Source organism: Macaca thibetana, chromosome 6 (genome assembly GCF_024542745.1).
Source record: "Macaca thibetana thibetana isolate TM-01 chromosome 6, ASM2454274v1, whole genome shotgun sequence".
NCBI lineage: Eukaryota > Metazoa > Chordata > Mammalia > Primates > Cercopithecidae > Macaca > Macaca thibetana.
The window spans coordinates 123,099,182-123,127,166 of NC_065583.1; the positions used below are offsets into that span (position 1 = coordinate 123,099,182).

General features: G+C 36.9%; 1 protein-coding gene, 1 long non-coding RNA gene and 1 other non-coding gene across 3 annotated transcripts in view; 1 reads left to right on the forward strand and 2 right to left on the reverse strand.

Annotated features, from left to right (window-relative positions):
* The window catches only part of MAP3K1 (mitogen-activated protein kinase kinase kinase 1), a 77,278-nt gene that overhangs the window by 21,449 nt on the left and 27,844 nt on the right, over positions 1–27,985 (reverse strand). Inside the window, exons 2-9 of the mRNA XM_050794656.1 lie at positions 14,688–14,838; positions 11,532–11,732; positions 8,156–8,356; positions 7,636–7,752; positions 7,118–7,266; positions 1,270–1,391; positions 555–636; positions 260–443 (exon numbers count right to left, since the gene is read on the reverse strand). Coding sequence (XP_050650613.1) covers positions 260–443; positions 555–636; positions 1,270–1,391; positions 7,118–7,266; positions 7,636–7,752; positions 8,156–8,356; positions 11,532–11,732; positions 14,688–14,838 — 1,207 coding nt within the window. The remainder of the gene's footprint in view (positions 1–259; positions 444–554; positions 637–1,269; positions 1,392–7,117; positions 7,267–7,635; positions 7,753–8,155; positions 8,357–11,531; positions 11,733–14,687; positions 14,839–27,985) is intronic.
* Positions 11,686–27,985, forward strand: part of LOC126957159 (uncharacterized) — a 32,740-nt gene continuing 16,440 nt past the window's right edge. The window contains exon 1 of the long non-coding RNA XR_007726675.1: positions 11,686–11,778. This is a non-coding gene — a long non-coding RNA (uncharacterized LOC126957159). The remainder of the gene's footprint in view (positions 11,779–27,985) is intronic.
* Positions 14,186–14,294, reverse strand: LOC126957817 (small nucleolar RNA U13). Its single transcript, XR_007726975.1, has one exon. It is a non-coding gene; the product is annotated as a small nucleolar RNA U13 (small nucleolar RNA).

Below are 27,985 nucleotides of genomic sequence, written 5' to 3' on the forward strand. Positions count from 1 at the left end.
TAACCCTGTATATCTGTTAGTTCAGGAAAAGATGTTTCTAGATACGTGAAGTGAAACCACAAGGAAGTTTTGAAGTTGAAGCTGTATAACAAGCAGTATAGTATTAATACCAAAAGTAACATTAAAATTTCCAAAGGAATAAAGGTCATGATGAAGGCAAGCAACAGTATTTTTTAAATTATAAACAACTGAGGGAAGGAGACAAATACATTAATTGATCTATAAATATTTCTTTGAGAAATGAAAAAGAACTACTTACCTGAATCCATGGCTCAGCTAAATCTTTGTAAGCAGGAGGGATGTGCTGAGTTCCATAATGAGTAAGGTTAAAATTGCTCTCTTGATTCCTTCTTTGTGATCCAGCCAAAGGCTGCTGCTGTACGGTCTGCTGCTGTGCAGCTCTGAGGGAAGAAGGGGAATCCACAGGACTTGACAATTCGTGGCTAAAATGAAAAATAACAAAACTTGCTTTAAAAAAATTAACAGATTTAAACCACACTTTGAGAAATTAAAAAAAATTAAACATATACATATCATTATTTCAAAATTATTACCTGTAGAAATCATGAGACCTCCACTTAGATCTACAAAGGGGACATATTAAAGGTTCTCTATTTCTTCTACACTCTTCTGCCCCTGAAAAATTACAGAAACAAAAGCTTACAAAAATGTAAATGCTTAACATTATTTATATTTCATAACTGTTTATAATTAGTTTACAGGATTTATATAGAAGGAACCTCAAAAATAAACATTTATCTGAAAGCAAGTACACACAGCAGGTTAAATGATTTTGATTTGCAAATGCTATTTTATTCATTCTGATAATGTTACTATTAACATTAATAGTTAATATTACTATTTTTCCAATGTTAATATTACTATTTTTCCAAACGTTCTGCCCTGTTTGACTACCAGGTAAAGTCCTTCCAAACCTTACTTTGATGCTAGCCTTTCTGTAATGCCTGCCCAGGTCTTCTTCCACCTCCTTCCCTTCATGTATACCTTCCAGATTGAAACTGTTTCTAATTCTATGCACTTCCTTCCATTATCACCTATGTCACACTTTATTGCGTTTCTTTGCTCACATAGGTCATCTCCTAAAGATCCTACATTCCCACTTGCTGAAAACTCTTCACAGAGGACTTAGATATACTGTTTTGATTCTCTCACCAATCTCCCTTCAAGCCATGTTACACTCTTAAATAACATAGTTAGCTCAGAGAGCAACTGTGCTGAATAAGCATAGAGAGAAAAAGAGCCACATACAAATTGACATGCAGTGGTGGTGCAGCTTGTTCCTGCAGCCCTCTTCACACACTGTAAGACTTTCTTCATCAAGCATGCCCAATAAGCAAATAGGACACATCTGCTCCTCTTCATCCTTTATACTATAGAAAAGGGGAAGAAAAAGTATTAAACATAAAAGAATATAAAGCAGAACTGATATGCTAAAAACACTTTCTGCTTGCTTAGAATATAAATACAGTAGAAATTCTTAAGAGCATCTTATATACTAAGAGATACATATTTATGCTATTAATATACAGTAACTTAAAATCAGATTAACACACGAGTACTTATAGACTGTAGGTGTGAGTTAACTTTCTTTGTAATGAAAACAATACAGACTGTAATCTTAGAAAGAACATTTGTATCTCCCAAATTCTGCTACTGTAGCTTTTGAATAAACCAACAGGTTTGAGTACGTACAAAAATATACTACATGGTACTAGTTTCAAGCTTTTAAGTGCTGGCGGACCTTAGAGCTCAAAGATTCCACATCCTAAATTTAAATGCCTATTTCAGAAATTTCTGGTGGCAGTATGAACTGGTCCAACTTTCCTAGAAATGAATCTAGGAACACGTCACATTTTAAGGGTACACAATCTTTCACCTAGACTTCTAGGAATGTATCGTAAGAAAATAAAAAGACAAATATATAGAGATGTATGTATGAAAATGTCCACTGCAGTATTATTTAGAATAGCAAAAAGAAATCAAAACAACCAAATGAATGCCAAAAGGAGGTTAAACAAATTACGGCAAACCCAGGCACCTTGAAGCCTTTAAAAAGGAACAGAGAGATCCATAAATGAGGTCAAAATAAAACTACCATGTATAGAATGATTCCATTTATGGCAAAATTGCAGCATAATGGGTAATTATATTGCATATACTTGATTATCTCTAATATACAAAGTATTTTAAAAAATCAGTAAGAAAAATATTAATAGTAAAATGGACAAAGGAAATAAAAAGGCAATTGGAATAAAGAATAATAGATTGGTAACATCTGGCCCTCATAATGGCATAGAAAACCAGGTTCTCATATCTGGTAGAAGTAAAAACTAAAATCTATGGAAGGAAATTTTGTTAGTATTTCTTAAAATACTACATGTATATATTCATGATCTAAAAATCCTATTTCCTAGGATGCTATCCCTACATATTTTAAGTACGTAAACAAACAACTGGAGGTGTACTTAATGTACATTAATTAAGGCAATGGCTAAATAAATTATGGTGTACCAACAGAACCTTACACAGCCATGAAAAGAAAAAAGTGTGTAATCTGGTAATGACGTGGAAAAATATTCTTTATATATAAAGTAAAAGTAAACGAAAATTGCACACCAGAACATATGGCATGACTTTGTTTAAAAACAGTAAGACAGCTGAGAGAAATATGTTTGGGGGAACGTGCGTGCATCTGTTTGTCGGCCGAAGTACGGAGTGTGCAAAGAAGAGTTTCACTCCTTGATTTATGTAATTTTTAAAAGTTGTATTTAATAGTTAACAGTAGTTATTTTGTGTGCAGCCAGGCTAGAGAAAGAGGACTTTAGTTCTCTATTTCATAAATGTTTTTAATTAAATCTTCATGATGTGAGGGATGACTTTTAAAAATCAATAGCCGTATTTCCATTATAAAATAAAGACAAGGCTCTGGGATGTTAAATAAGTTGCCTCAAATCAAAATCAGTTTGTGGCAGATCTATCATTACACTTTTATCTGAGAAGAACATGCCATAAACTTACAACGTCTAAATTTTAGAGTCTGCTAAGCTAGGCCCAATATTGCACTTCTACTATCTTCAACTATTAGGTTGGTGCAAAAGTAATTGCGGTTTTGGCCATTACTTCTAATTTTTTGAATCCTAATTTTGCGATTAGAAGTAATGGCAAAAACGGCAATTACTTTTCCCTGAAAAAACAGATCTGAGTAACTAGCAGCAAAATAACCAGTTCCCCAAATGCACAAAAAGCTTTCCAAAAAAGCTAATCAAACAAGTCAGCAAAGTCATCATGGGTGATTCCTGAGATGAAGGCACACTTACTAGTCTCTCCCTCCTGATGTACCTGCCCCCTCTTTTCCTAATTGTAGAGCTACTTAGGATGCGGAAAAACTGTCAGAATATGCATGCATTAGTAACGAAGAATTAACAGTAGCATTACAGAAATGATGTATACAACTATCTATAATAAAAATATTCATGGCAAAAATAATCCAAGGTCAACTAACTCTTCATATAATTACACCAAAATTAAGCTTATTCATAAGAGGAAAATAAAGTTTCACAATTTAGTCAAATCACAAGTGCAACTTACTAAATACTTCTCTGACAACAAAAAGAATACCATTCTGCGGTATTTCCTGTCCATCTTTTTTCCAAGTACATATTTTGTAAGCATTGTTCAGATCATTTATGTATATATATATATGCACTATTTCATATTTAAAAAATTTTTATTATAAAATTGCACTTCAACTCTTCATATACATAATTCTTTCTTTTTTTTTTGTTGTGGCAACATATGCATAACATAAAATCTACCATCTTAACCATTTGTAAGTGTACAGGTCAGTGGTATTAAATGCCTTCATGCTGTGCAACCATCACCACTATGTGTCTCCAGTATTCATCTTGTAAAACTGAAACCCTATACCCATTAAACACGATTCTTCACGATCTCCTTCCTCCAGCCTCTGGCAACCACCATTCTATGTTTTTTCTGAGACAGGATCTTGCTCTGTCTCCCAGACTGTAGTACAGCGGCACAAGTATAGCTCGCTGCAGTCTCGAACTCCTGGGCTCAAGAGATCCCCCTGCCTCAGCCTCCTGAGTAGCTGGGACCACAGGCGCATGCCACCCATGCCTGGCTAATTTTTCTTCTCTTTTCTCCCTCTCTTTTTTTTTTTTTTTTGGTAGAGACAGGGTCACACTATGTTTCCCAGGCTAGTCAGGAACTCCTGGGATCAAGTAATCCTCCCACCTAGGGTCACTCTACTTTCTGTCTCTATGGTTTTGACTAAGTATCTCATGTAAGTGCAATTATACAGTATTTGTCTTTTTGTGACTGGCTTATTTTGCTTAGCATAATGTCCTAAAGGTTCATCCATGTTGTAGCACACTTCCTTCCTTTGTAAAGCTGAGTAATATTCCACTATGTGTATATCCCACATTATCCATTCATCCATTGATGGACACTTGGGTTGCTTCCACCACATAATTTTTGATGCCGCCATAATTTTCCACTGACTAGAAAGATCCTGTTTTAAGTATCCATTAATGTTGGACATATAAGCTGTTTCCATATTTTTACATTTTAAGAAACCATTACAAACATCTTTGTACACATTTTTTTTTGACATTTCAGATTTTTTTTAGCATAGTTTTTTCTGAAGCAAAATTACATGAGTATAGAGCAGGGAGTAACAAACTTATAAGGAAAACAAATTAGCCTGTGGACTACTTGTGTAAATACAGTTTTACTGAACATAGCCATCCCCATTTATTTATATATCGTCTTCGGCTATTTTCAGGCTATAAGGGCAGAGCTGAGTAGTTTTTAAACTAATACTTAAAAAATATTTAAATTTAAAATACTATTAAAAAAATATTTAAAGTTTAAAAAAAGTTACCTACAATAACCCCTCCTATAAATAACCAGTGAAGTTCTTATTCTTCCGATTTTTACATACCTGTAATACCTTTCCTATATAAAACTGGGTTCATGCATAATATATTATTATAATCTAGATTTGGTTTTACTTATTGACATTTTCCCAGGTCATTCAATGTTCTCCAAAAGCATAATTTTAATGCCTACATGACATTCGTAACATGGGCATACACTAATTTAATCATTCAATTGCTACTGGATATTTAAATTGTTTCTAATTTTTCACCATAATACTATGAGAAACAGTCATATATGATATATGTAAGGCTTGTGCATTTCTCAGATTAAACTTTTACTTAAGAAGAACATTTACTGGATCAATGAATATAAATGTTTTTAAAAGCCATATTACTTTTCTTCTTCAAAGGCTATACATACAATCAAGCACATCCTTACAATAACTAAATGACATCATTTAAAAAGTCTTCCATTATTTCAGTAAAAACTAGTATCTTTTTTAAAAAAATGAACATTTCTTTAGTTATCAGGTTGAATGAACAGTTTTTGTGTTTCTTAGCCCCTTAGAATTCTTTTTTGGTGCATATTCTCTTTATGCCCTTCATTTTCAATTGAATTTTAAATTTGTTTATCCTAATTGTTTTATTATTGTTTGTGGCATACCATTTAAAATTGTATGTAATCAGATCTCCAGATACGCTTCCTCTGTATTTTCTTTTTATTGATTTTAGATACAAAAATAGTGGTTACACGAAACAAAAATCTACCCATCTACATAGTACAATCTCAGTAATCAAGATAACTTTTGTGGCTCCCCCCCATGGATATGTGAATCCAAATAATTTTTTTTTTTTAACCTCAGAGAGAAACTTTCTATTTTAACTTTGGCTACTTGGTTTTAAGCATCTGTTATTTTTCCCCACAATAAAAAGTTACAGAAATGTCACTCAAAAGGAAAAAGGAGCTGGGTGTGGTGGCTCACACCTGTCATCCCAGCACTTTGGGACGCTGAGGTGGGAGGAATGCTTGGGGCTAGGAGTTCAGCAGGCTGGAGAAATAAAGCTAATTTTTTTCATTTTATTTAGAAGAGATGAGGGGTAAAACAAAGATACCCAGGTTCTGGTTATACCTTTCCTCAAATGAACTGCATAACCTCCTGGCTTCACTTACGGCTGTCAATGAACCATGCCAACTAGAAAATCTTCAATGTCCAAAAACTCCTAAAACTCTAGGATTCTAAAATTATTTCATTTAATCAAAATTAAGAAAATCCAAACATTTACTTTTTCCACAGATGAAGAAAACCTCTCTTCTCTTCACTGCGCTCTTGTTGCGACCCTGTCACTTTTTCATTCTTCATTAACTTTGAGGTGGTTACAATACTTAACAGATCGATAGGATAAAGACAGGATTTAACCGCTCAGAACAGTGCTTCTCAAACTGGGCACTTCGGGAACAACATAGAAGGTGCCCTGGTAAGAGAAGCAGCACTTCCTTTGTGGAGTAATTTTTAAAAATCTAATTTTTACACTAAAACCAATAAAGCGATATACAGAACAGAAACAAGATTCACATGAATACTGCAATTTTTAGCACAAAATGTCTATATACACACACACTCACATGACCTTTAACAACATATATATATATACACACATACACACACCCACATATTTTTTAAGAAACAGGGTCTTGTTCTGTCACCTAGGCTGGAGTGCAGTAGTGCAATCATAGGTCACTGGAGCCTTGAACTCCTGGGTTCAAGCGATCCTCCTGCCTTGGCCTCTTGAATAATTGGGACTACAGGTATCACCACTCCCAGCTAATTATTTTACTTCTGTAGAGACAGGGTATCCCTATGTTGCCCAGACTATAATTGGGACTACAGGTATCACCACTCCCAGCTAATTATTTTACTTCTGTAGAGACAGGGTATCCCTATGTTGCCCAGGCTGGTCTTGAACTCCTGGGCTCAAGCGATCCTTCTGCCTCAGTCTCCCAACATGCTGGGATTATAGGCACAAGCCACCATGCCCAGAGAACCTTTAATACCTTCACCCTTGATTTTAACTTGAAAGCCAAGATTCAATAATTAAATCATTTTAGAGCAACTTAACAAGTAGATATAAAAAATTACCCCTAAAATTAAAAGTAACACTGGATTAATGCTTTGAAATCCTTAAAAAGTACTAACCTGTTTTCTGAACTAGATGTAGAAGTACTAGATGATGACAATGTATGAGAATTTGACATGCGTGAAACAAACTTCTGGATGGTGTTACGAGATGGAGCTTTGATCCTTGAGCTACGCCTACTGTGATATTTCTGGAACAAACTCTCAACCTAACATTGGAAAGAGACAGTAACAGTGATATTTGTGCCATAATTATACATATGAAGAGTTCTAGAGACTGAGCTATTTATCTTTTATTTGCATGTTTTTCCTAAAGTTGATTTAAGAGCTTCAAAAATAAAAACACATTATAGTTTACTAAGGACAACATTCATACGGCAGGTCAGTGTTGTTTTTTTCAAGCTAGAAGAAAAAGTTTAGTAAATATCTCATGAGAACTATTTATAAGCATCAACTAATTCTTACATACCTTCACACCTTTCAAAAGGTCACTGCCTAAACTTAAAGAAGGAGAAACTTTAAGAATATATCATAAGAATATGCTGACAATTTTACTCTAAGCATTTATTAAAAACTACCTCAAAATTCTTTAAAGTTTTTCTCCATAACATTGGGTCTGAAGGTTCTAGTTGAAACACCCGGAGCATTACAAACAGCAGATGAATACAGAATGTTCCACGTCCACAGCTGCAGTTCTGAAGAGTTAAAAAGAAAACCTATAGGTTAATACATCCGTGGTTCATTAGAACTTCTAAATTCATCACTTTACAATATTTCCAAATTTTTATACTAAAGTTTCTATTAATTCATATTCTTCATTATCTTTGTATATAAGAAAAATCTACAACTATTTCCATGATTTAATCTCTCATTTCCATTTAATTTATTAAATAGATCAAATTTCTATTCTATGGTATATTAAGATAGTAAAAACCTCATAAATACATTAAAGAAAAATATTAGCCTAAAATACATTTTAAGTTTACTTTTGTCTACTAAAGGGAATTAAGTGATCCAAACTTAAGAACATTATAGTATATAAATTTGAGGTAGTACCATATACTACTACTAATAAAATAAAATGGTGACAAATCCTACCTGAGGCCCAATAAACACCCGGTATTTATTGTCTGGGCTGTCTCCTCCAATCAGGAAAGAGTTGGGCCCTATCTGCTGCAATAAGTACAGTCTGGCCCGCATCACTTTGTTAACACGGCGATTTGTTTCCTCAGGGCTATATGGTGAGAAGCCATCTGGTGAAGGGGCTCTTCGGGGTGGTGTGATTCTGCCACTCTGAAACTTCACAACATTTTTTTTTCATTAGGTATGTTTCTCATTTCTTAATTAAGAAACTATTATCCAGCCGGGCGTGGTGGCTCATGCCTGTAATCTCAGCACTTTGGGAGGCCGAGGCGGGCAGATCAGGAGATTCAGATCATCCTGGCTAACACAGTGAAACCCGTTTCTACTAAAAATACAAAAAATCAGCCGGGTGTGATGGCACACGCCTGTAATCCCAGCTACTCGGGAGGCTGAGGCAGGAGAATCACTTGAACATTTATTACCCTTAATTATTTAATTAGGTATCCAAAAAAACTGGAATTTCCACTGGACATTGATGTAAAGACCAAGTCCTAGGAAAATTAGTACAGTGAGAGTGTTATATATTACCCTCACCATAGGAGAGTTTTTGTCAGCTTCCACAAATTTGTTTTTATTAAGAGTCTGCAGAGTGTATGTTGGGAGGCATTCCACGGCAGCGTTTGTAAATTTCCAGTTAAAGAAGATTAATAAAGCCTTCAACAGATCCCAGAAAGCTGGATGTTTAATTTTTACTACTAGACACAGCATTCTGCCTGCTTATGATATATACTTTTTATGCTTTTTGTTTTGGTTCATATTAGATGTTTCAAAGAACTCAAATGTTTATAGAATAATTTATAAAATTACCACATAGTTGTCTCTCTCAGCCAGATATTTATCAACATTTATGGGGATGACCGAGATTTTAAAAGTCTTCATGCTAGGATGAAGAGATGCCAACAGCCCCCCAAGTGTTCGAGTATCCCAGCTGAAGCAACAGGCATGAGTGAAGAAGCTGAGCCTGCTGAGCCCTGCCCAATCTGCAGATTCATGAGATAATAACTGATTAGTTTTAAGTTAAAAAAAATTAATAACTAATTTAAAGGTGTTTTAACATATAGCCAACAACCACTGTTGGGCATCAGGTTTTACTATAAAATGTTTTTGCTTTAAATGTATTTTTTAATGAACTGATGTACCTTAATAACTCCAGATCTTAACAAAAACCCAAATTCCTCTTGTGGTCACTATCTCAACCATTTTTCCAATCAATCATTTGTTCTTCAAAGTTAGAAAGTGAGTCTTTTTTATTTTATTTTATTTTGAGACGAAGTCTCACTCTGTCACCCAGGCTGGGGTACAGTGGCGCCATCTCAGCTCACTGCAAGCTCCACCTCCTAGGTTCATGCCATTCTCCTGCCTCAGCCTCTGAAGTAGCTGGGACTACAGGCGGCCGCCACCATGCCCGGCTAACTGTTTTGTATTTTTTAGTGGAGACAGGAGTCTTAACATGCATTTCCACCACTAGAAGTCTCTCTCTCACATGAATTTACCACCTATCTTTTTGCAAATTTCTTTGATGTTTAGCTTAATATAGAAGACAGCTAAGATTTTCATAGCTGCTTCTGCATTCAATCTGCTGTGATATGATGTATTGATTAAAGTATATGAAAGGAAATTTGGCCTCACACAGATACGCAGATGTAAAAGGAAGGAGTATTTTAATAGCTGTTTTTTTTTTTTTTTTTTTGGAGTCTCACTCTGTCGCCCAGGCTGAAGAGCAGTGGTGTGATCTCGGCTCAATGCAACGTCTGCCTCCCGGGTTCAAGCAATTCTCTCTGCCTCAGCCTCTAAGTAGCTGAGATTACAGGTGCCTGCCACCATGCCTGGCTAATTTTTGTATTTTTAGTAGAGACGGGGTTTCACCATGTTGGCCAGGCTGGTCTTGAATTCCTGACCTCAAGTGATCCGCCCACCGTGGCCTCCCAAAGTGATAGGATTATAGGTGTGAGCAACTGCACTTGGCCGCCTGTTCAAATAATGATGAATATTCTTTGGTACTATACCAAAGCTCAAAACACAGTTTCTTAAAGGCAGTTGTAATGTGGAATCTGAAACCACATCAACAAACTTTTCCTACTGGCACATTAAAAATCCAAATGGTGTTATTTTACATTTTGAATGTATCTTTTACCTATGAATGATTTTGTTGTTATAATACACTGATCATGTGGAAAATATTGGTTAAGTTAAGCAGATCTTCCAAATGTTCACATATTTCATTATATAGCATGAAAAGAATCACATTTGCTATCACCAATCTTATCAGAAAAGTCTAAGCACTGGGAAGCTGTCAAGCTCATAGTGGTGGATAGCAGCTTTCTAAAATTCTAATTTTTGTTTTGACATCTCATCTTTTAACACTGGTGAAAAAATATTTAAGTTGTTTTTCTTTTTTTTTTTGAGATGGAGTTTCACTGTTGTCGCCCAGGCTGGAATGCAATGGTGCAATCTAGGCTCACTGCAACCTCTGCCTCCTGGGTTCAAGTGATTCTCCTGCCTCAGCCCCCCGAGTAGCTGGGATTACAGGCATCTGTCACCATGCCTGGCTAATTTTTGTATTTTCAGTAGAGATGAGGTTTCACCATGTTGGCCAGGCTGCTCTTGAACTCCTGACCTCAGGTGATCCACCCACCTCAGTCTCCCAAAGAGGTAGGATTATAGCCACCGCTCCTGGCCTTAAGTTGCTTTTCTTGAAGTGACAGTCTAATTCATCTTAAGAAAAATATCTTCCAAATACCCAAATCTAAATAATCATAGTTTTTTGGTCACTCATTTAATGTTCCATGAAAGAACTAGTTCGGCTTGCAACTCTAACAACCGCACAAATACTTCTCCTTGAGAAACTATTGTATTTTGGTATGTAGAAGTGCTTTATGCATGCATCCCATTTCATCACACACAATACTACAAAAGCATGTATTTACTAAGAGTCAAGATTTAATAAAATTAATTTCTATTTCCTTGTCAAAGGCATTATCAAGTGTAATTGCCATTTTTTTTTTTCTTTAATGGCTGATACATAGCAATAATGAATATAGTTTCTACAGCTGTAGCCTTAAATTGGGAAAAGGCACCAATAGTTTTACCCACCACTGCAAATATCAATGCAGGGAAAGAGGCAAACATCACAGTTTTATCACAAAATTAGTTTTGACCTAATAGACCCCAGAAAGGGTCTCAGGAACTGCCTCCCTCCCTCCATCCTCAGGGGTCTGCAGATCATATTTTAAAAACTGATGTTCTAACAGATGGCTGGCCAGTCTTTTCTCTGTTATAAATGAATCTAAAAATTATAAAAACTAACATATCCGTTGTAACATTAACTTACAGGCACTGGGGAAACTCTTTTTCTCCTTACTCCTGGAGATTCTGATTTCACTGTGCGACCTGATGGGGAGTTGCCAGGAGAAGGACTGCGTCGGCCTTTGGAAGCTGGTGAAGCCATACTCGCCTGGGCCTCTCCTGGAGACTCAGCTGCCAAGTGATTCATTTCAGATCCATCTCCTTTAACTGGGATTGGTTTTACCACCTGAATCAAAGTATTCCAGTATTTTGATTACTTAAAAATATAAAAGGTAAGTAAATGTAAATATCATAGACTAGGAAATAAACTTAATGAGCTTTTGTTATGAAATATACCAGTATACCAGACAACATATCAACTTTTATTATTACTTTAAGCTATTAATGTAAAAGACTATTTTTACCTACACAAATTTCAGTCATTTAGGATTTAACACTAGTTAAAATGCAACCTCTTCCCTTACAATTTTGTAATGCATACAAAACTGCAGAAATGGTATTATTTGTTATTATATACCCTAACTCATTTAACACTCAAAAGTAACAATCAAAGGTTATTAAACAAATGTGAAAAATAAGCACTCATAACTTCTATAGTCAACTCATTCAACTACTAGATCAAAGACCTCGGTATGTTTTTATTTGTTTCGACAAAATGTAGAACCTTGAAACAACACTGGACATAATTTCAAATAGTTTGATGACTATGCAATCATTTTGCCCTGCTTTTGTGTGTGTGTGGTTTTTTACGTTATATTACAACAATAGGTTAGACATATATCTCAGAAAACCAAAAGAGGTTAGAATTTTAAAGATCAATTTCTCAGGCAGAAATGCAGTTTAGAAGACCTGCCTTTTTTTTTTTTTTTTTTTTTTTTTTTTTTTTTTTTAAATTAAGGCTTTCAGACCTAATCTAGCCATGACCAAAGGCCAAACTCCACAGCCTTGTACAACTGCAGACCTTTCTGGACTTTCTCCCACTGCTCCTGTTCTACAGCCAGTTGCTGTGTTCACCAAACTTGCCTGACCCTTCCTCCTCCTGTGCTTTCCACTCACTCTCCTCCTAATTTAATACTCATCTCCAGCCTGCAGCACCCCAGGAGTACACCTTCACAAGAGGAAAATTTACCCATTTTTTTAGACTCAGTTAAAATTCTTCCTTTTATGAAACTTCCCTGAAGTCTACCAGCATGACATTCTTTCTCTTTCCTAAGTCCCTATTGCTCTTCTGCCCATCCCACACATTTGGCACCTAGTCACAAGTTGCTTTGTGATATTTCATGTACTACTCTATTTATTACATATAAGTCTAATTTTCCCATTTGGAGATATTTACACTTTATGTTTCAAGAATGATTTGACACAACTTACTTAAAGTATAAAAACAGAATCAGACCTCCCAAGTAAACAGTAAACTTCTTAAGGATAATATGAAATCTGTAAACCATAAAATGTAGAGTGGCATAATTAAGCTTAAGGACTGTGCTATGCATCTTATTCCACACATCTCCTCCCTCTTCATACATATCTTACATACAGACAAGGTACGTATTTGCTAGAAAGTGAACACTAAAATTCTGTCTTAGAGAAATGGATATTCTTAGTTCATACGTAATAAAAAACAAACGGCTGGCTCGTTTTTAAAAGTTGTGATTTATGCCCTACGGTATTCTCAAAAGATTTAGGCTCTGTTTGAACGCCTCCATCTAAAGGAGCTCAGAAAGCAGCACATTCAAACTTCAGATGGCTCTGTTTGTTTAAAAGTTCTTTATATTAACTGAGTAGTAATACGCCCTTTTAATGCCAACCTTCTACAAGATGTTTCAACAGCACTTTCTCTTCTCTAAGATAAATCCTTAATTTCTTCATATTCATCTTCTGGCACAAATAGCTAAAATGGTGAGGGGTTTCCACCACACCACCTCACATGAGTAATAAATGGAAGAAATGTAGAAACTTAGCTGTAAAGACAAAGACTCATGGGCCCATAGTAACTTAAAGTGCTGGTATGGAAAGGAACAATTAGATTTATTCTGTAGAATTTCATGGGTTAGAATTAGAACCAGCGGGGAAAATATTCCTGACAGACTGCAGCTCAGTAATGAGGATATCGAAAGCCACAGGGATTATGAAGTTAAGTCAGACACGAGTCAGTACTACACATCTAAGAGAGCTTTCTGAGGCAATGGAAATGTGCTAAAACTGCACTGCCCAAAGGGTAGCCGTTGGCCACATGTGGTTACTAAGCATTTGAAATGTGGTTGGTGAGACTGAGGAACTACATTTTTACTTTTATTTACATCTAATTAATTTAAATCTAAACTTAAATAGGCATATGGGATGAATGCAGGGCAGACAATCATTTGGCAGGGGTGTACTTTAGACCCTTGTCAAAGTTTAGATAAATTTTAAGTTGCCGTATCTGTTTTAAAAGAACAAAATAAACACAAACTTGCTGATACAGGTAAGTGCTAGGATACTGTAATACTTCTTCCTTTGTAAGAATGAAGACACACATTTCATGATGGTATTCTTGTAAGAATATATATATTCTTATACCTATAGCAAAGGATGGCCCTGCTTTTTAAAATCTAGGACTCTAGATTTTCTTTCATCAAACCCCATACATTTTTAATTTATCTTAATCTCCATGGGTCTATTAAACTTTTTTTTTTTTCAAGTCAAATGAGGGTAACATGCTGACATTGTAACAAAGTTGGAGAAATGCACATCTTACGCATACATGTAAAAACCCAATCATTACACTTATGAATTACTGCAATTAAATATTTTCTTTCCTAGAAGATTTCTGAAATTAAGATCCTTGGATCCTGTCTTAGAGATAAAACATCTAAAACAAACTGGAAAAATTCTTTTTAAAATTTAGAAAGTACAGTATAAAACTCCAATGAAAGGATTTTAGATACTGACATGAGAGGGTAGTCTTGGTTTAAGCATTTACCTCTCCACCAAACACAACAGTTAAGTTCCCAGAACAGTTTAAGTTGTTTAATGAGCGTAGTTTTAATTACGGTTTCTTCCAAATGACCGCAATATCAAGTAATTAAAACTACTACATTTAAAATGAAGAAGAAAAGCTTACGAGAGGATCTATTTATGCTTACTTTTCCATTTCCTCCTATGCTTTCTTCCTTACAGCTGGTAACCCATAGCCACTTACCACAGGCCCTCGCCTATTTCTCCTTTCCAACCATTCGTGCTTCCACGCTGGCATACAGGTTGCCTTCAGTTTCTCCCTGATCATTCGTTCCTCTGGACGATCGTCCATCTTGTGCAACCCTTTGAGAGTTTCTTTATTCTCCATCTCACGACTAAAATGGATGGAGAAACAAAGAAAAGGAGAAATTTATATATGAAAGATAATTTCCAAGAACAAATGGTTCTATTTTATACTTCCAATGGACATGTAATAAAAAAGCTAACTGCTAAAAACCCCAAATGACTTAAAGGTTGAAATGATTCTGAATTATATACTACTGACATATATCATGCAGACCTTTGTTCCACTGTAGTTAAAAAAATGAATCCCAAGACATTAAGCACCGTATTAACAAATATATTCACTAAGACTGCATTGTTTTCAATTCTACCACCCAAGTATATAACAAATATTTAGAAGGGTGTATTAAATTACGCTTTTATCCCAGGATTTCCAATACATTAAGTCAATACAGATAGAATCTGGTGGATATGCTCATTTATCTGAAATAAGCTCAATAAATATTTAATAAGTGAAGTGAAACTTAACTACATCATCTATGATCCCAAAACAATTTTTCATAGCCTACATGATTAAATTTTTATTTTCAGAGAACAGTGATTTCTGACAAGCACTTGGGGTACTCTAAAAAGAATAAAAATTATCAGTACAAACATTTGATCTTTACTCCATTAAATGGTGTGGATTTACCAGAATAAAACAATCTCTAAACTAAGAACCGTTTGAGAATTAACTCTACGAAGCCTAATAGGCAAAGCATCAAGCTCACGAAAATCACTAATTTTAAAATATACCCACATCCCCATGAGCATACACGCATACACGATATGCACAGATTTGAAAACCTGATTCATAAGCATGCAGTTAAAGCAACTGCACCTTGGGATTAGTAACAACTTTACAAATACTAAGCTAATTTCAGTAACTATTTTGAAAAGTTTATAAAGCTAGACAACAGTTTTTCTACACTGATATGAAAAGGAAATACTCAAGGAAATACCCAAGACAAGAACCTCAAGTTTACTAAAAAGACAAATTCAAACTCCTCTAGGAATTTTCCAGCTAATCACAACTATGAAGTACAATCTTCAGAGAATCAGCCAAAGAAAAAAAAGAAGAAGAAACTACTTAAAAATAAATATTCACTAGAAAGGAAACAGTTAACTGGTCTCACTGAAGCATCAAGACTGTGAGGAAAGTAGAAGCCAAAATATTAAACACCTCTGTATCGGCGACTGGCCTAGATATTTTTAGAAATACAAAGAATACATAACATTTGGTTTGAAACTTGCAAATGGGCATTAGGACCACAGAGTAAAATATTTCCTTACAGACACACACACACACACACACACACACACACACACACACACACACAAATACTGTTATATAGAAGCAATATGAGATTTTCAAAAAGTATGAAAAAAGGAGGATTATCTCATTTACTTATACGTGCTTGGCTGCTTTTTATGCTGATTATAAAATATAAATGTTAGGGGATGTGTGGAAGAATGTAAGAGAGGGAGGGAGGAGAAGAAGGAAAGAGGAAGGGGGTATGGAGAGAAGGGAAGAAAGCAGAGAAGAAAGGAGGAGGAGGAGGAAAAGGAGGGAGAGGAAGGGAGAGAAAGGAAGGTGGGGTGAGGAACACAGGGGATAAAGTGTCTTCCAAAAAATCCATCCTGCTCAGTTGGTACTTATTCCAGGAGGCTCAGCTTTGTAGGCAACTGAATTTATGTGGTGACTGCATACCAAAAATTCACTTTCAAGTCTTTAGTATTAAAAGCACTTTCCCCCTCCAGTAACAATGTTGCAAGAGGTGGTTTGGTTCCTAGGCTAGTTCCCAAAAAATAAGCCTCATAGTGGAACTGCAGTGCATTTTTATACCAGAAACTCCTGCGCTCCTGGACCAAGGTGCTCGATTGTCTTTCCTCTGGTCCTAGCTATCTCTCTTCCCACAAATCTGTTTCAGGAGTATCTCTTCTCTGTTACGGATTTTCAGTTTCTGTTCCTGGCCCCCAGTCAAACACACAAAGGACGTTCCTTGTCTAAACAAATCTTCCTGGATAGCGTGGCCTCCTTAAAGTCTAATTTCTCTCCTTCCTTTCCATTTGTTTGAAAATACTATAACCTTTTAGACCAATTTCTTTTATTATAAATAATAGGGATAAGCATTCTAGTAGCTGAACTTTTACAAACATCTGAGATTCTTTTTTAAATTTTGTTTTACCTTATTTATGTTTAAGGGCTATGAGATTATTATTATTTTGAGATGGAGTTTAGCTCTTGTTGCCCAGACTGGAGTGCAATGGCGCAACTGGCTCACTGCAACCTACTCCTCCCAGGTTCAAGTGATTCTCCTGCCTCAGCCTTCCAAGTAGCTGGTATTACAGGCATGCGCCACCACGTCCGGCTAATTTTGTGTTCTTAGTAGAGACGGGGGTTTCACCATGTTGGTCAGGCTGGTCTCGAACTCCTGAGATCAGGTGATCCACCCACCTCAGCCTCCCAAAGTGCTGGGATTACACCACGTTTGGCCTAAATTATTTCTTTAGAATAAACACCCAGAAATGGAAATGCTGGGTAAAAAATGTACACAAATGAAGATTTTTGATAATATGGGCAAATAATCTTCTAAAAAACATGTCTTCCATTCTCACTTCCACCCAGGTCAAGCTGCTCTTACCTGGTCTGAATTAGCAACAGGCTCCTAACAAGGCTTCTTTAACTTTGAATCTTACCCAGATTTCACAGTGCAGCCAGGGTTACCTCCTCCATTAAAATCCTCTAGTGGCTTCCCCCGGGCTTAGAGTAAAATCCAAAATGTTCAGCCCAACCTAAGTAGCCCTGCACCATGTGGTCTCACCTCAATTCCTGTCACCAGACCTGCCCGCCCCCCCCCCCCCCCCCCCCCCCCCGCTTCTTCACTGCCTCAATAACCCCACAATCTTTCCTACTCAGGGCTTCTGGACAGGCTGCTTCCTTTTCTGCTTCCTTTTTACCTAATTTCTACCCACTCTCTAGATTTTCCTCAACTCCTCAGACTTTCCCAATTTCAATTAAGAACTCCCAGTTCCATTCTTTCACAGCACTTGTATTTTTCCTTTAACATGGTTAATGCAGTTTGCAAAATGTTCCTCTCTTATGAACTGTAAGCTCCATGAGGTATTTTTCCTTTAACATGGTTAATGCAGTTTGCAAAATGTTCCTCTCTTATGAACTGTAAGCTCCATGAGTGAGGGGACCACGTGTTATATCCATCTATACACCTAACATCTAAACATGTCTGGCTCATAATAGGTATGAACATATATTAAGTGAATGATCACCTATTAACTCTGGCAGTCCTACAGCCTTCCTAGTTTTAAATTTTAATGACTATTCTTATTAACTTTTTTAATAATTCTGTATTTAATTAAGACTAAATTTACAATTTAGATGTTATTCAGAACAATTTTCACTGTTCCTAAGTTAATCTGCAAATATAAACCAAAGTGTTTTTCCTAGTCTCTTTGTAATAATATGTCATTAATTCTAAAATTTGTATTTTTTCACATTTTAATATCTGAAATCTGAATGCCTCTTGCAATCAAATGTTACTGTAATTTAACTGGCAGGTTTTTTTTTTTCCTTCATGGTATATAGAATAATGGTACAACTTACAACCACTGGGATCTTTGAATCAATGAAATATACAGTAAATCCTATTATATTTGTCAGGAATAAATCATATCTACTCTATTTAATTTCTCTCTGAAATGGAACCAAACTCTGAAATTTTTTTTTTACATACTTGTATTGTTTTTGTTATAATCCTAACATATAATCTTCCATTAAACCAGGCATATATAGGGTTATTTTTACCAGATGAGTGTGTATGTGTATGTATGGATGTATATAGCAGTGATTTGTCATCCAATTAATATATCACAGCCATAGCAGGAAAAAAAAAGCTTTTTTTAACCAAAGCTAATCTAAACAGATAGCTGTAAAGTCACTGGGAGATGAGAGCCATCTCCAATTCATGTTGGTTAAACATGCATGTTTCAGGGAGTTATTTTTGCCACACATTACCAAGAAACATATCTATTTTAAATAATAGCGTATATACTTCTGACCTTAAAAAAAATAACAGATTTTTTAGTAAAACAATGTGTTTTGAGAAACTACTTTGAAGACTTAAAAATAAACAAAATTGTGGTTAGAAAAATATGAGAAACTTAAGAACTGTTACAGATCAAGCTTTATCTTCATTTCCTGTTTATTTAGGAAACATGAAGTTTCTTGGTTTTGGCTTCTAGACATTCCTAAGAATGAATTTGTGACTGACATAGAACTTCAAGAACGCTTACTCCCTGAGGTTAGGTTTCTAGTCCTAGACTCTTCCTAGACCTACAAAACTCACCAGCTAAAACTCAAGATGCTTCAGGGTCCCTTCTCAGGGAAACTGTAGTCAGTCCTCCCTTTATAATGTGGTGTCAGCCACTGTTGATTGTGCTAACTCTCTTGTAGGTCTCTCCTCTACTCTTCTATGAGGACTTTTTCTCCTAGTTCTGTATCTAATCATCTTCATCAGTACCATAAATTAGACCTTCTTCCTGGAGCCCCTTAAATACCAACGACGGCCCTCTTCTCATAGCACAAAAAAACTTCATAAATATACTATGATATTTTGCACCCATCTCTGCAGAAGACTTTTCTTTTTCCTGTCAGGAATATCCTTTGCCATCTCAATATGGCTTCAATGAAGAATTTCCTACCACCATTCTAAGGCAGTTAGCCGCTCTCTCCCTGCATGGTAAATATTAACTATATCATAAAATTAAGTATATGTTTAAGTATCTGCTTCCTTGTCCACATTGTGAGCTCCTTCAGGATAAGTTACCTCTCATTCATTGTTCTATCACACTGCCCAGGGTCCTGGATGGGCCAAAAAAGGTACCTGACACACTGCCCCCTTCTGGGAAGCCAGAGGGTCTGCCCAGTCCTAAGGGTGGTAGCTAATGCTCAAGGTGCTTTAAACATCTGAATCCATCCCACCGTCTATAGCTGCCTGGTCCAGGAATGTTCCTTGGTCCAATGACCTTCTATACTGAATGGTATTTATGCCTGAGTCAGATCTCCCTTTCTGAGAGTTTGAAAGTAAAACACACAAATAGTGTCACTGCAGGAAGAGTGGCGTTTAATAGGGAAACAGAGTAAGGTAGTAAGTAGAAACACTCAGACAGAAATAAGGGAGAAGAGAGAGAAATTAGAAGAAAGACAGGGATGAAGAAGTAACAAAAGCCAACCTAACACTTGTACCTGGGTCCCTTGATAAGCTGTTAGATGACGACAGCCACTTTTGTACCACCCTGGATAATGAATGACTAGTTCTCCAGGAGCCAAGTGTACAATGGAGGAAACTTCTTGGTGGATTCTTTAATTTGGAATGAAATAAATTTTAACCCATCTCTGTTCCCTGCAACATCAAAGAGTCTGACTAAAACATTAGTTCTACACAATGCCTGGCACACAGGGGACGTTTAATAAACACTTAAAAATAAGAATCCTGGCCGGGCGCAGTGGCTCACGCCTGTAATCCCAGCACTTTGAGAGGCTGAGGCAGGCAGATCACCTGAGTTTGGGAGTTCAAGACCAGCCTGACCAACATGGAGAAACCCCATCTCTACTAAAAATACAAAATTAGCCGGGTGTGGTGGCACATGCCTGTAATACCAGCTATTCGGGAGGCTGAGGCAGGAGAATCGTTTGAACCCAGGAGGGGGACGTTGTGGTGAGCCGGGATTGCGCCATTGCACTCCAGCCTGGGCAACAAGAGCAAAACTCCATCTCCAAAAAAATAAACAAAAAGAATCCTACCAGTCTAATGTAATTTTTAAGTTATTAAATGGCTCATCTTTAGGAAGGAAATACTGTTTGTCAACAACTAATGATAACGGAGAAATAACTGCCAGAGTGTCATCACAGAAAAATTATATTACATGCCAGACAATGGATTAGGTGCTTTACATGTATGAATTTACTGCACCCTTCCAGCAACCCTGTGAAGTCTTTTCTATCAGAGGCTTGGGGAGGCTAGGTTATGCGCAGGGTAACACAGTTTATAAGTGAAGGGCAGGGCTAGATTCAAACTCTCACAGGTTTGACTGAAGAGCCTGTGCTCTCTGCTGCTATGAGTGTTCACTGTCCAATCTGAGTTTGTTTTTACAAGAAGTCAGCACTTGTGCTGATACCTATATGATGATAATACAAAGAAGTTTTGTTAAGTTTTTACAACAATGACTATTTGATTATAATAATTTAAAAACCATATTAATTCTCTTCATTATTAGAGCATTTCATCGCAATAGAGGCAACTAAGACTCTAATGATCTTTCGTAGAAAGCCCTTCTGGAAGTCAATGAGATTCAACCTTAGTATAAATAAAGATTTCCATATCTTGATTCTCTTAGTGTCCAAGGAACTTCAAGGAACCCTAGAAAATACATTAGATTATTTGGGACAGGCACAATTCAGAGCTAACTAAAGTCTACTCATGAAGCCTTCATAGCAGAAGAAATTCACACGCTACCAACCTCATAAGCCATATTACTGAGGAAAGAGGAGAGCAACGGAGGACCCAGCTTCCGAAACAATCGTAGTCCACTGTGGAACCCTTAAAGTGTAAGGTTCCAGGTAAAGGGCAGGAGCAGGAATGACTTAACTGAGGGTAGGAGAGCATAATGAAACAGGAAGACTGATAGTTCCTTCCCACGGACAGGGCTAACAGCCACATGGCCTACTCAGTCAATTCTCCTGAGTAACTGAGGGTAGGAGAGCATAATGAAACAGGAAGACTGACGATTCCTTTCCATGGACAGGGCTAACAGCCACATGGGCTACTCAGTCAATTCTCTTGAGACACGGCTCTTACTACTCCATTTTACAGATGAGACAAAGGATACGGGAGGTTCAGTTACATGTTCAAGGTGATAAAGTCTGTATGCAAAAAACACTATGACTTACACTCAGATGAGTGACTTCACAGTCTGTGTCTTCTAAGAACAAAAGGAAAATGAATATGTACAAGTACTTTTAATCTGTTGACCTAGATTGCAAACAAAACCAAAACCAAAACCAAACCATCTTTTATCTCAATACTAAAGACAATTCTATTTTCCAGTAAGACAGTTTTTCCAGAGACTATACAGTCTTTGCCAACTGTTGGCCTATTCCTTCTTCTAAGCAAGGAGGATTAAATAAACCATTGGAAGGGGGAATCTTCCATCTTTATATGATGCAACATTTATAACACAGGTAGGTTTACATAAGAAGTAACAATGTATAAAAATGGCTCACATTCTGAAAATTAGTTCCCACAAGATTTCATTCCAGGTTCTATTCAGTCAAGTTTGACCCTGAGAACTAAAGACGGCACAACTTCTATTTATTTATAACAAGAAACAGGCACTACTACTTTCATCTCCCCACAGGGTAAATATCCTCTCTTTAGCAGAACACAGGATTGATTCGTTCTTTTTAAGACAGAGAGCGTTTGGCTCTGACGCCTAGGCTGGAGTGCAGTGGCGCAATCTTGGCTCACTGCAACCTCCATTTCCCAGCTCAAGCAATCCTCCAGCGTCAGCCTCCTGAGTAGCTGGGACCACAGGCGCGAGCCACCACACCTGGCTCATTTTTTTGTACTTTTTGTACAGATGGGGTTTCTCCATGTTGTCCAGGCTGGTCTTGAACTCCTGAGCTCAAAGCAATCCACCCGCCTTGGCCTCCCAAAGTGCTAGAATTACAGGCATGAGCTACCACACCCGGCTGAAATCAGTTTTATAGTATGTTGAATCTGTATCAGAAATCTTTATCGGCGGAAAAACTATTTTAAGTATTGTGTGCAAACCTTCCTATTTAGGCCTTTGAGAGATATGGGCACAGAATTCACCCTCAAAAAGCTCATGTTCTGATTAACCATATCAACAGTTAAGTAATATGGAAGTCAAGTAACAAAGACAATAACACAACTAATTATAAACAATACATATAAGCAGTTTAATACCACCTTAGTGATTCTGATCGACTCATATTTATCATATATCCACATGGTCATACACAATAAATCCATCTACCCTAAATCATGGATTAGTTTCCATTAAAACACCACTCCATTTGAGTTTTAAAATTAAAAGTATTATCCAGCACAATCATAGGATTTTGAAAACTAGAACACAGTACAGAAACATAAAATATATATAAAATATATATAAAATTAACCAAAATTAAAATAAGACAATGTATTAATAGATAATCATATTACAAACACACAATCACTGGCTGAACTAGACAAGGAAAGGGTAACTTCTTTGAGGGCAGGGCCTTTTCCCTGTCCTGCAGCTAGGAACAAAGCACCCAGAACAACAGATGTCACAGGCTTGATAAACACTCCCTGATTCAGAGTCAGAGTCAGAGTAGCTGGTTATCACTTCTAATCAACAAAGATCTAAGAAGTAACACCATGCAGATGTTACACCATCATTCCTAATGGACAAACATAGTCCTTAACAACTTCTACCATAAATTAGTGCCTCTAGAGACATGCAAATAACTTCAAAGAGAAAAGGTAAAGAACTTCAATGAGGAAAGGAAGAATATTCAAAAGGTTTTATTACTTCCAAATTAGTAAATTTGTAAGAGATTGGTTTAACAATCATGAGGCAACTATAAGAAGAAGGAATTTACAAAAGGCAGAGAACTACTAGTCAGTATCAAATCATTCTTAAAAATGGCAACTCCGTATGAATTTTTTTTGCAGTCAGTTACCTTTGAAACTGTCTATGAAATAAAGTACAAGCCCAAATCTCCCTTTAGAGAAGAAAAGTGAATCAAAAAATGTGTATTAACTGTACAGTTCTCCTATACTAAATGTTCTTATATGCTCAAAATGTATGAATATAGTTAAAGCAACTGATCCTCTACTGAATACTGAATAAACCTGAAGGGATTTCCAAGTAAATTATTACTCAGACTCAGTGTGCTATAAATTTCAGACACCACTGGAACATATAAAACAATGTCTGCATAAAATACTGACAAATGTAGACCAGGGCATTATTATGAGCAGAGAATACATTATTAAGTGAAGGAAAAGATTCTCATTTGTCTTCTTACAGGAAGTACATTTTTAAAAACTCGATTCAAGATTATTTTATGATTAAAAGGCATCTTTCTTGACCACAAATAGTCACAAGAATATGACTTCTCAAATATGAATTTGAGAAAACTGCCTTGCAGGAAAAGTGTTTTTACTTTTTTTGATTGAGACCCAGTGTCACTCTGTCACCCAGGCTGGAGTGCAGTGGCAGGATCTCAGCTCACTGCAGCCTCCACCTCCCAAGTTCAAGCGATTCTGCAGCCTCAGCCTCCCTAGTAGCTGGGATTACAGACGCCCAACACCATGCCCAGGTAATTTTTGCATTTTTAGTAGAGATGGGGTTTCACCATGTTGGCCAGGTTGGTCTCAAACTCCTGACCTCAAGTGATCTGCCCACCTCGGCCTCCTGAAGTGCTGGGATTATAGGCATGAGCCACAATGCCCAGGCAAGTCTTTTTTACTTTTAAACTAACATACAAACATTATGGATGTACTTCAACAGTTTCTGAAGTCACTGACATATTTAAGGTAAAACACCAAGGCTAAACTTTCAGGTGGCCATGTCTATATATGGGTAAATATCATCAAAACACTAAGAGAAAGATAAAACGAGAAAAGGTTTTCTAAATCATCTCTTTACATCTGCCTAGTCCCAGAAAGAAAGTAAGGCAGCAGTGCAAAAGCTTGGTTATAGTGTTTCTTTGGCACACTCATGTCTCTCAGAAATGTAGCTGCAGATTCTGTTAAAAACTACCACATTCAAATTACTAATGTACCACAATAAATCAATCCAATACACATTACTGAGCACATCATCACTCAATAACAGAATTGAGATATTCTGTCCAAATTTGGAAAAAGAACAGTTCTTCCTTCTAAATGTGTTAATATATGAACAGAGAAATCAACAAATTTCTACGAGAATGAAACTAAATATGTAGACTTTGTTAAGCCATGGAAACAATCATGAGCACGACAGGTCAAGAAAATGTCAAACTGCAACAGAAGTCAAAACTTGCCAGGAGGAAATATAATCCTGACAAGTCAAATATACATCAGAATTCGGAGAGGGGGACAGTGGAGAAACAGCCATGCAGACAATCCAGAAAATGCAATGACTCTTAAAATTGGTAGGGTTTTAAAATAAATCTAAAAGAGATAAGACAATTCAAGTTAGTAAGCAAGTTAACTTGGTAGTGAATGAAAATTCTAGAAGACTAGCAATTTGAGTTAGCGAATGAAAATCTTAGAAGACTATCAATTTGAGTCTGGTACAATTATTTTTTAAAGAGCAGATGAGGAGAAAAGGTAGGAGGTCAAGGAAGATATGTTTTCAAGCGAACACTCTTGGTGTATAGGCATAAAAGAAAACAAATGAGACTAGAATGAAGCCAGTATGTTGTTAGTTAGTTCTGCTGTGACCTAAGACTCAAGTTCAATGAAATCTGATGACATATCACAAATTATGAACTATAATGTGTGGGTAATATTTACATAGGCAAGTGAAAACTGTAAAAATGATCAGACCTGAACAGAAATACGAGTTTGGTGATTCTGTACGATTCATCATCTTAGAAAATATATAAAAACGTTAGCGACAGAAAAACAACATTGTTCTGCTATTTAAGACAGACAAAACAAATGAATTGTAAAGTTACTGTCTGTCTTAGGAATATTTACTACTCAGATATTGCTTTAAAACACTTCTATCACTCATCAGAGTAATCAGCTTTGTCACCGTACTTCTAAACACGAGGACTCTTTCACCCATCTTCCTGGGGGGAGGAACTCAGAACATCCATCAGGCTTCATGTAAACTATTTTCTGAGCACCCAATAGAGGGAGTTTAAGATTAATACGGTCCCATTTCCCACTTGTTCCTTTCCAACAAAAACCCACAAAAGCTTGTATTATTTTGATATTCTGTGCTAAAAATTCCACTGTTCATTCTTTCCTTTGTTGTGTCCTTGGTACTTGAGGAAAAACTTTTAGAAACCTTGGGGGAAAAATGAAACATTGAGAGTATCCTCTTCCCTAATTGTTGAACACAGATCAGTAAGAAAGAAGGATGTTTTTAAAGACAAAACAAAACAGTTTTTGGCTAAACGTGTATTTCCTTTTAGGAATCCCCCCTTGCTACTTGACAAATCTAGGGCTGGGAATGTCTACAAGACAACTGATGCATAAACCAAGGGAGATGTTACACTACAGAAGTAGGCTGGAACTTCCTATGCTACTACTGTGGGGGAAGGGGGTGTTCTCAGCAAGGCAGTACATCCTGCCCTAATTTGGGGGCACTGGTACAGAATGCATGACACAGTGAAATGAAAACCTCTGTTCTTTCACCACTTGGGTTTTCATCAAAAAGATCCCAAGACAGTGTTACATGAAGGCTGCAGTGTACGTTTCTCCTATGTTTACTCGTTATCTTTGGGGAAACGTGGCAGTGCAGTTTGAGTATACTTCTAAGTGGTCAACTCAACAGGGCTAGTATATACTTACGAAAGTGGTCTGTTAGTATATGTAGATTATGGCATAATACAACTTACTATAATTCTTAGCCCACTAACAAACTTTATAGCTTCTGTATTTTAAGAAGTTTTAGATATGTAATATTTTGAGTGAATACTTTCTATTTTTAAAAAGCCCTTGTTTTTAATGCTCTGAGATGAAGAGGGGATAACCCCGAATTAGCACACAAAGCCCTCTTACAGTCTTTGCTGGGAGAAGGATTTCTTTCCAAATTCTACAGAACAGCTAGTACTATACTACTTCCTTCCAGCTGGTGGAAAGGCATGTTAACTGGGATGCTCAGAATGAGGAAGAATGACTTCCTGACAAATGCAGCTTTTCTTCTTTATGCTCTGAATGCTAGCAAACCCACTCCATTCAATGAATGCTGGCACACCTACCACAGATAAGCACTGGCCAGGCAGCAGAGAAGAAAAATTAAAAAACGAAAGATAAATAAAACAGGGTCTGTGTTCCTCCAATCATTCTGTCTCGCAGAAGCAAGAAAACACAACGTCATCTCTGCTGTAATTTAACATCCCATAAATAGTTGCAAAGGTGGAGTGATCTCCATTCTTAATTTTATCTAGGAGAGTCCTGAAAAGATCCACAGAGGAGGTGATGTCCGAATAATCCTAAAGAACAGAACTGGCAGACAGAGTTGATGAAGGCCAAAAGATGTTCTGAACAGAAGACACAGCTTTGGCAAAAATAATATCCTATAATACTAAACATCTAATGATTCTGCAGATTAGGGAACACTTGATAAAAAGAAGTTAGTTGGCTTTATTTATCACAGGACAGCACAGAGCCTCTAATAAGACCTCCATGTGTCATGAATCTCCAAGGGGAAAAAGGTATGCAGCATTCCTCACATTCACTTGGCATGGAAGTCCTTTTTAGCAGAGCATCTTTGATAGTGCGATGTTCCTCGGAACTTACTCTAAAAAACCTGTACGGGCTCATCTCTACAGACCCTCTGGCTCCAGTAAGTAAATATTTCTAAGAAAAAAATTGCAGAGAAAAAACTAACACCAAGAATCTTTTTTTCTTTTTTTTTTTTTTTTTTTTGAGACAGAGTCTCGCTCTGCCGCCCAGGCTGGAGTGCAGTGGCTGGATCTCAGCTCACTGCAAGCTCCGCCTCCGGGGTTCACATCATTCTCCTGCCTCAGCCTCCCGAGTAGCTGGGACTACAGGCGCCCACCACCTCCCCCGGCTAGTTTTTTGTATTTTTCAGTAGAGACAGGGTTTCCCCGTGTTAGCCAGGACGGTCTTGATCTCCTGACCTTGTGATCCACCCGTCTCGGCCTCCCAAAGTGCTGGGATTACAGGCTTGAGCCACCGCGCCCGGCCACACCAGGAATCTTAATGTCTTAATACATCTTAAGCTATCACAAAATTTAGCATGTCTGTAGCGCAATTAAGGCTCCAATAATTTAAAATGAATATGGGGAGAAAATATTATTTAGACAGCCAGCGAGATGTGTAGTCTCATTGTATGAACCCACCCTAAGAGAAGGGGGCATCAGACATTCAAGCCTGGCCCAATTCAACCACTAGCAGAGGCCATAGTCCGTCACAAACATTTGCC